Below are 8,510 nucleotides of genomic sequence, written 5' to 3' on the forward strand. Positions count from 1 at the left end.
GTAAGTTCTTTTCTATTGGACTGAGCTTTATATTTAATAATTAATAATTAATAATTAAAGCTTTATATCTTAAATAGTACAGTGAAGTTACAGGAATAATGTTTATGAGTCTATCAGAACGTAAATACAGAAACACAGTTTAAGAGGAGTACTCTGATACTGAGAGTTAGTGTTTTTATAGTCTCTAACACAATGAGGCCCAATGTAGTTTTAATTAAATAAAAATGGAGTCCATGCTATTTACTGTTTCCAGTCTGAAAGACTGTGGCACAACAGAAGTCAAATGGCAGTAAAGCTTAGATCAAATTTTCGGCACTGCCAACTAGAACATAAAACTCCCAGGCATGGCAGAGGTATAAATACGATAAGAGCTTTAAAAATACAATTTTCAGGGTTTTTGGTGGTGGTGGATCTGCTTGTTTTAATACATAGCTCGATTACCTATATGGTACATTTGGTTCATGTTTCCAAACTTTCTTCTAGCAACCATGAGAATTATCAGCTTTCAGAATCTTACCTCTGAGTTGCATTTCCCTGCAACATCTTCAGAATGTTGTGTATTAAAAAAAAAAAAAAAAAGGTATCAAGCATCAAACCAGCAATAAAATAGTAGAATTGGGCAGTCTCTGGGTGAATAAAATCTCCTTTGACATATAGTTTGGTCAACAAAAGGAATATCTAAGAAATATATGCATAAATATAGTGATCTTTGTGATTAYGCTCCTTTTGAAAGCTCATCTACCAGCCCTTCTCTTTCTGCTCTAAATTATTTCCAACATTCTGAAATGTTGATGGATTCAACCACCTGCTATATGAAATCAAAACTGCTAGGAATATGTTCCTCCACAACCGCATCGAAATAAGCCCTGTCCATGATCATAAATCCAGAGTCATCAAGACTTCCAGACACCTCAGATCTATTTTTTAGTTACGTTTTCAGGCTTTTAAAAAAATAAAAACCCACCTGTAATCCCCACTGTTTTCCCTGGAGGTATGGCCACCTAGAATCAGCACCACCAAGACATGCTGACTTTACAGATAAAGAGTAATGAAAAATAGTGCAGCTACAGTGAAAGAGCTGAGTAGAATATTTTTTCATGAGCTGTTTATTTTCAGGAAACATAGTTCCAAACCAAAGAACTAAGTGAAWTTTTAGGTTTAAAATAAAGTCTAACACTGTTGGAAGTGGGAAGAGATGGTCATTTTCAAAAGATCACTTTTGTTTTTATCCAAAACAACTCTCATGAAAAACAAAAGGCAAATTACTTTTGTCAAAAAGAATAATTTTACTGCCCCCAAATAAAATAGAGAAGATTCTGAAAATTAGGGGTCTTTTCCAGATTAGAATAAAAATATATCACCATCTGAAATCCTTTATTAAAGTAATTTCTTGTACCCATCAGAACTATAACCATTAATGACTGGACAATAAAAAAAAAAAATTCTTTCATTAGACTGTATTTCACAGAAAAACAATCTCAACAGCAAGAATAATAGGTTTAGGTAATATTTTTTCTAAGTGATAAGCTACTGCTAAGACTTAACAAATCAGACTCAAAGCCTTAAAAAAAAAGAGAGGGAGAGGGAGGGAGGGAGGGAGAATGGATCAGGTATGAACTGACAGAACTTCCCACTCCTTTGACCTTGTGCTCTTCATGTCCCACTGCATAACACAGTAAAGTTTTCCTAAAGGCAATAAGTATGTATGTCCCTTACCAGCTTAAACCCATTTCCACATTAATTACTGTTCATCAATTGAATTGAAAGCATGCCTTTTTAATTACACTAGCTGAAACATTGGCTGGTTGTGAAAGCAAATAATTTGAATTTGTCCATTTGAGCCATGTGAATCAACAATATTGTTCTATAGTTTTAGCATTTTTCACTTCTGCATTTCACTGATCCTTGGCACAGAACAGAATCTGGCAGAGAAAGATGAAAGGCTCCACCTAGTGGGCAAGAACTTTTCAATTAAAAAAAAAACTTGCAAGATTTTTTCTTACTTCTGTGCATGAAGACATCAGTTTTTGTTTCGTTAAGCTGCCATGTTGTTCTAAATTCTTGCRTTCTGACAAAACATTTATTTTTATGTAAAGTTGAAACAGTAAGAATAATTCTGAGAGCTTTAAGCATGAAGGAATAGATGATACTAAATGAGTGGGTTTATACAGGAAAAGTAAGACTTTACTCCATAGAGTTCTGGAATTTTTTCCCCTAGCGCTGAAGCATACAGCATCCAAAAATGGGTATTTTTAGTGTGTGTCAACAAATACATTATACCATTTAAGGTTATTAACTACTTCAAAATTACTTGAAATGTATTTGTAACTTGATCATAATAAAACTTAATTCAGTAATATTTTGGGAGTATTTTTACACAGGGAACTCTTCCCTTGTGTTTCCCCATCTTCATTAAATGACTTACTGGTAAACTGTGAAATCCAGATTCCCAGCGACTGTCTAGTGYATCAGCTTCTAGCAAGGCATAGCTTCACCAGCTCCTGCTGTCCCTTCCCAAAGGGTAAAAGCCAAGAGTCATTTGCCACGGCCTTTGTCTGGAAGCCCRTCTACTTGCCATTCTGTGTACAAAGTCATCCTGATAAAATCTAGCACTTATTTTAGGCACATAATTGATCTAGTACAATACTTATTTTTTCTGCACTGCATTGCAGTTATGCTCTAAAAAGTCAAAATATTCAAATGGCAGGAATCTTAAATTGCTTCAAGGATTTTAAAGCAGTAGTGAAATTCAGTCATTATTCTCTCATTTCCAGCAAATACAGATAGCAGATGAAACCTTCGCTCCCCCACCCCCCGATTTGTTTCAGGCTAGTAACTGGAGTGGGAGCAGGAAAAAATAGCTCTAAGTGCAGATTTGGCAGAAGAGACACTGAACCCCATTGTCTGTCCTGCCTTCTGTCAGACTGCCCTCATTTTCAAACCATACTGCATGGTAAAATCAGTCCCCACAGTGCCGTTTACAAAGCCTGGTGGACAGCACAATATACATCAAATACGTGAGTTTATTAGCCTGTGCTAATAAATAATCTCTACAATTGAAATATTCATCTATTGCAAATCCCAGGATAAAGTTTAATTGATACATGTCGAGTTGAATCTCTATTTGTACTGGGCCATTTACTAGCAAATCCAGGGGACTATCGTTAGTTTTAATGCATGATTTGACAATTCTAACAGACCACATGTACTTGCTGCTGTACCTAAACAATTGTCCACAGCTGCAGCTTTCCTTGTATCTTTCATAGACATGTAACCCTGAGTGSCATTAGTTAATACGATCTGTGATTTGACTTGTTTTAGAGGCTGTAACAAAGAATAATCTTGGAGCTGGTACATTAAAACTTTGTACAAGCAAAAGGTAATACAGAACTGACTAGGTTCAGAATGTCCCTAGGGTAGTCTGTATGTTTATAAAATGCAAGCATCTCCCTCTCCAGAAGGAAGATAATACCAGATAAAAGTTAAACTCCTTGTTTGTTTTGGGGCCTTGTTTGTTTGGTGTTGAGTATTAATTTATTCCTTCTGGAGGTCATCTGATACAACCCTTCTAATTAGTATCTAAAATAGCTATTTTAGATGTTGTTCATCTAGGGTAATTTATTCAGCTGTTGTATTCTTTCTTTGGGGAGGAGAGGCAGTTTACAAAAGATAAATGCCAATAAGTGTATTTGTTTCAAGAGTGCCACTACATCTCTCTCTTATTTCTCACAGCTAACCACATGCTGAAGTTTGGAACACTCATCAGTACTTCAAATACCTATGACAACTCTGGGATTGTAACCATTGAGACAGACAAGCCTTTGCTGTGGACAATGGCTATCAAAGAATAAGATGAGCTACCGTTGCCTTTATCTGACAGAACTCAAAATACTGAGAAATTRCACTGGAAGAAGACAGCAGAACTTCCTTGTTCCTAAGGAAATAATCATGCACTGATTTTATGTAGTGAATGGAAAATAACTCTGAAATAAAAATCAGTTGAGATCAAATCAAGATTAGGAGAAATGATTGGGTACATMACTCTGATACCTCATGCTATCCACTCAGAAAACACGTGTGCTCTCTCCCAGTATGATGACAAACAGGTAAGAATGGATGTAAAAAGAAAACTATTACTGCTAGTCTGGTCAGTACAGACTGTTTTCACAAAGTATTTTATGCCATCTCTGAACTATTATTTTCCTTTTGCCAAGAAAGCAGAGTACAGTTGCATACAGTACTTCTTTCTAGAAAGGTGATAACAAAAGAGCATTTAATCTCATCTTCCTGTCCTGCTTCAGAGCATATTTTGATGTTGTGAAGATTTCCTAGAAGACTAATAATTCAATCTACTTGTAAAGCAAGCTGGTGCACTGAAGAAGCTTCAGTTTTGCTATAATACCAGCATCAGTATCTCCCAGTATCAAGTACTGTTAAAGCCTGTAATACAAAAAGCATTGTAACATCTAATTATTAGCAAAATTACTAAAAATTTACATTAGGCTTTTTGGAATTAAATGTTAGCCTCAGTCAGAGAAGGGAAAGCACAGCTAGCATATACCAGTTTCTGTAGCCTTAGTGCAGTCTTCTTCCAGCACCAGTATCCAAAACAGATCAGTAAGGGTGTATGTCCTATCCAACAATCTAAAGTTTATTGCGTCTCTGAAAGACTGCTTAATATCTCTGAAAAACTAAGTTAACCTTAAAGTTTAAGTTTTAGTAACAGTGAGGGTTTTTTTTCCCCCCTTAATTCAAAATAAGAATTAGAGGTGCCACTTACTATTTTGCTGGGAATTTTTTTTTTCCTCCAGTCAAGCACTGTAGTACAGTGCAACAGAACTTCCAAATGCAGAAACAAATTTGGGGTAATGCTGATGATTCTATAAATTTGAGCTCCAGCTGATGATAGCCTCTTAACTCACCACTTGGACAGTTTAAAATAATGCTGCTTCCTTGCTTCCTGCCTTTGCTGGAACAGTGCTGTTGACTAAGACGAAAATTAAGCATTGAACTAGGTTGCCAAGAGACCTATGCAGTCTCCATCCCTGGAGGTTTTCAGGACCTGACTGGACAAAGTCCTAGCAACCTGGTCTGAACGCAGTGTTGACCTCAGTTTGAGCAGAAGGTTGGACTAGAGACTTCTCAAAGTTCTTTCAACTTGAATGATTCTATTACAATTGAAAGAAGTAGCAAGAAACACACTATTGCTAAAAAAAATTTGTAATGTAGACAGATAGAAGCATGTACACTTTAAAAGAGAGAAAATGTCAAGAACGTTTGAAATCCCATCTGAGCTTGTTTAATATTAAACAAGTTACAATGTTGTGAAGTCTTTGGAGCAAGTGTCCCAAAGTTCCTGATGATTGTTCAGCCGCCACTGTTGAGAGAACAGAGTAACCAGTTTCAACTAGTGAAGTGTTTTTTACATCCCAGTTTAARTCTAGTTTAGCATCCCAATACTGCCTTGTTAGGATAAACACTACTACAATTACGGCTTGTCTCCTTTGTCAGACACCTCTCCTTGCTTAGAGGGTAACTATCTTAGAGGCCTAAGTCAGCTGAGTTTCATGGTCACCGCATAGTATTTTACCTGATCCAGTATTAGAAAAGCAACTACRTCAGCTCTGGAGAAGCTGACAAGTTTTCATCAAGCCTGTTAAAATGTCAGTACCATAGCTGCCAATCAACTTAATACTGAAGTCTGTCATGCTGCAACATTCATTCCAAAGGGTATTTTACAGAATGCTGTTACATATAAAATAAAAAAAACTTCAATTATATCTATTTTAATAAGTGAAACAATACAAACTTAGCTCTGTGCGTTGCCTTCTTCCAGCACAGACGGTTTTTTTGTTATCTTCTATGCATATATTTTGGATGCCCAAATTATAAACTAGAAACAGTAAGAGGAGATCCAAATAAGGTAAGTGTTCTACGCATAAACATAGAACGAGGAGCATAAACATAGACTGAGGAACAGGACATTAGGATATCTGACATTCAGTTTTGAAGCAAATATTCAAAGAAAGACTGAAGAACTACGAATCTAATATTCTGCAGCATCCTAAGACTTCAACTTGAAATTAATGACCTACTTATTAATCAAGTTCTTTGAGTATTTACCAAGTAATGAATGTCATATTACAAGGAAATGTGAAMTCCACAGATGCTAGAGGGTCCTATAGGGATCTAAAATCCTTTGTGTTAAACTGAATGGATAAAAGCAAATGTAAATTTTTTTAAAAGTGAAATTTTGTATTTACTTACACAATAATGTTGTTGATTGGGATATGGATCAATTTGACAAAGAAGCCAATAAATCCCATTATTGCAAAGCCTATTGCTGTTGCCATCGCAATCTTCTGGAACTCTGCAAACGCAAAAAAGAGAAAACATTTAGTCCAGGAAGCTAGCRTATGGCATACAGGAGATGTTCGTTRCAGTGACCAGGGGAAAGACCTGTCTTCAGAAAATGGTTATGTTAATACAGGAAGAAGTTTAAGTGCAGACCACATTGATGTTGAGAAACAAATATGCTTTCTCAGAAGAGAGATAAGATGTTGAGGGGAAAAAAAACACGCTGCTTTCACAAAACATAGCTGATCACAAACATAGCTAATCTCCATTTTTTTTGTTTTAAATTAGGAAGACAGAACTGGAAGTACCCACAGTCTGTAACAATTTATGGAACTATTCCATAACTTTCTTCCATGCCCCTCTATGTCCTGAAAACAATCCCCAATACACATATCAAAAAGCAGAAAAGCAGCAATTACGTACACCACAGGAAGACAGCGTCTCAATCTCCACAACAGTGGAGCACATCATGGGAAATTCTCAGGTGTTTTAGGACATTTTTTACTGAGGTCAACAACCCCTAACAACTCTGTCAGTCTGACCACAAATAAAGTTCCTTACTGACCTCGTAAGATGTCAGTGAAATTAATCCTGAGCACATGAACAAAGAACCCTAACTACAGGGTTCCAGTGGCCAAGAACAGCGTTTACATGATGCTTCTGGTTGTAGCTTCTCTCTAACGCCCCAGAAAAGGCCAAAAAAACCTTGTGTGTACCTCCAGCAACAAGGTTGGYCCTGTCTCCATCAAGCAGTCACTAGAAGACCTGAAGTACTGCATCAGCAGTGCAAACARCAATCCTAGCTCCTTTCAGGTCTGCAGTCTGCCAAATTTGACTACCGTGTGTTCTTTTATGAGTGCACACAAGTTCTGAGAACAGTTTACCTGATACACGAGAATTATTACTTACCCATCTCAAAATGGCTAATTTAAGCTACTTAGTCTATTTCGTAAGGTGAGCTTTAGTACCACTGTCACATACCTGACTTAAGTAGGAATCAAAAAATAACATTTTATTATATCCAGAACTATAAACTCATTAAAATTTGAAGCACTGCTCAAGTTTATATTTCACATGGGAAGCAGAGAAACATTTATGACAAATGGATCAACACAGAAGTGACATAAACATACGTGGCACTTTATCATGTGTTTTACCTTTCCTGTCAGGCTTAGTGCACCTCTTCACCAGCCGTATGGAGTCCTTCACGAACTGCCGGCTGGGTTCCACAAATTGCATTACTTGATCCATGATTACCTGCAAAGATGAACAGATTTAGAATTAGTGGTGCCACATGTAACAGAAGATAAAAGTTTTTAGTTACAGAAGGAGCACTTAACTGCAAAATTTGTAAAAGGCAGTATTCCTAAGATTGTTTCAAATCTCGTATTCCAGCATAACCAACTTTAAAATGACACTTCCAATGCACACAAGTGAAAGATGTTGTATCAATAAYACAGATCAATGTTTAACCTACAGAAATTCCTTCTGCCTTCACAGAATTTTTGGCTTGAAACACACTAGAAAAGCCTGTAGACCTCAAGCTTCATTGTAGTTTAAATACACCAACAAGCTGCTGCTGCTGCCTACAGACAGTATGAAAAAAATATGCCTTTCAGCATACAAAAGGAAAACAGCTCTACCACAGCCTGCATCCAGTTTATGTCTTACGCTGTTTTTATAAGAAAACTACTGAAGCCTACTAAACAGCAGTAAAAGTCACCTATCTGAAGAAAACCCTAAGCCACCAGCTCCTGGAGGCTTGGTGAGCGTTCAGGGAATACCACAATATATATGGCCTGATCTCCTACTCGAAATAAGCATCTTCTRGTGGCTACCCTCACTAACAGGACACCAGCCTAGATAGATCTATGGCCAAAAATTAGGACAAACCCCCTGGCGTGAGAGCCTCTCATACCCGACCCTCTAATGTTTCCCTCCTCAGGTGCCCCMATATTTTGTTTTCTGACAAAAAGAAACAATCCTTTAACAGCGCCCGCCCCCCCCCGGCGTGGCTGGGAGAACTGTGACCACCCACCCTCGCAACAGGGGCTCACTACCCTCCCCGGGCCCGGCCGGGCCGTCCTGGCGGCCGCGAGACGCCCAAACTTCGGCCCCGGCCCGCAGGGGCAGACAGCACCGGAGCCCCACAG

General features: G+C 37.7%; 2 protein-coding genes across 9 annotated transcripts in view; one reads left to right on the top strand and one right to left on the bottom strand.

Moving 5' to 3' along the window:
• TPK1 (thiamin pyrophosphokinase 1) overlaps positions 1-4,014 on the top strand; it is a 308,411-nt gene extending 304,397 nt beyond the window's left edge. For 4 of the 7 annotated variants that reach the window (XM_085320245.1, XM_085320251.1, XM_085320246.1 and 1 more), the window contains one exon: positions 3,733-4,014. In XM_085320245.1, the coding sequence (XP_085176371.1) occupies positions 3,733-3,851 (119 nt within the window). In that variant the 3' untranslated portion in view covers positions 3,852-4,014. The remainder of the gene's footprint in view (positions 1-3,732) is intronic. The other 3 variants (XM_085320247.1, XM_085320248.1, XM_085320249.1) reach the window with 1 other exon arrangement.
• A 1,262-nt stretch (positions 4,015-5,276) lies between these two features.
• Positions 5,277-8,510, bottom strand: part of SEC61G (SEC61 translocon subunit gamma) — a 3,434-nt gene continuing 200 nt past the window's right edge. The window contains exons 2-4 of one of the 2 annotated variants that reach the window (XM_085320252.1): positions 7,515-7,614; positions 6,268-6,370; positions 5,277-5,377 (exon numbers count right to left, since the gene is read on the bottom strand). In XM_085320252.1, coding sequence (XP_085176378.1) covers positions 5,368-5,377; positions 6,268-6,370; positions 7,515-7,608 — 207 coding nt within the window. In that variant the 5' untranslated portion in view covers positions 7,609-7,614 and the 3' untranslated portion in view covers positions 5,277-5,367. Of the gene's footprint in view, positions 5,378-6,263; positions 6,371-7,514; positions 7,615-8,510 lie in introns of those variants that run through there. The other variant, XM_085320253.1, reaches the window with a different exon arrangement.

This window comes from Rhea americana, unplaced genomic scaffold (assembly GCF_003343005.1).
Source record: "Rhea americana isolate MKP2758 unplaced genomic scaffold, rheAme1 scaffold_62, whole genome shotgun sequence".
Classification (NCBI taxonomy): Eukaryota; Metazoa; Chordata; class Aves; order Rheiformes; family Rheidae; genus Rhea; species Rhea americana.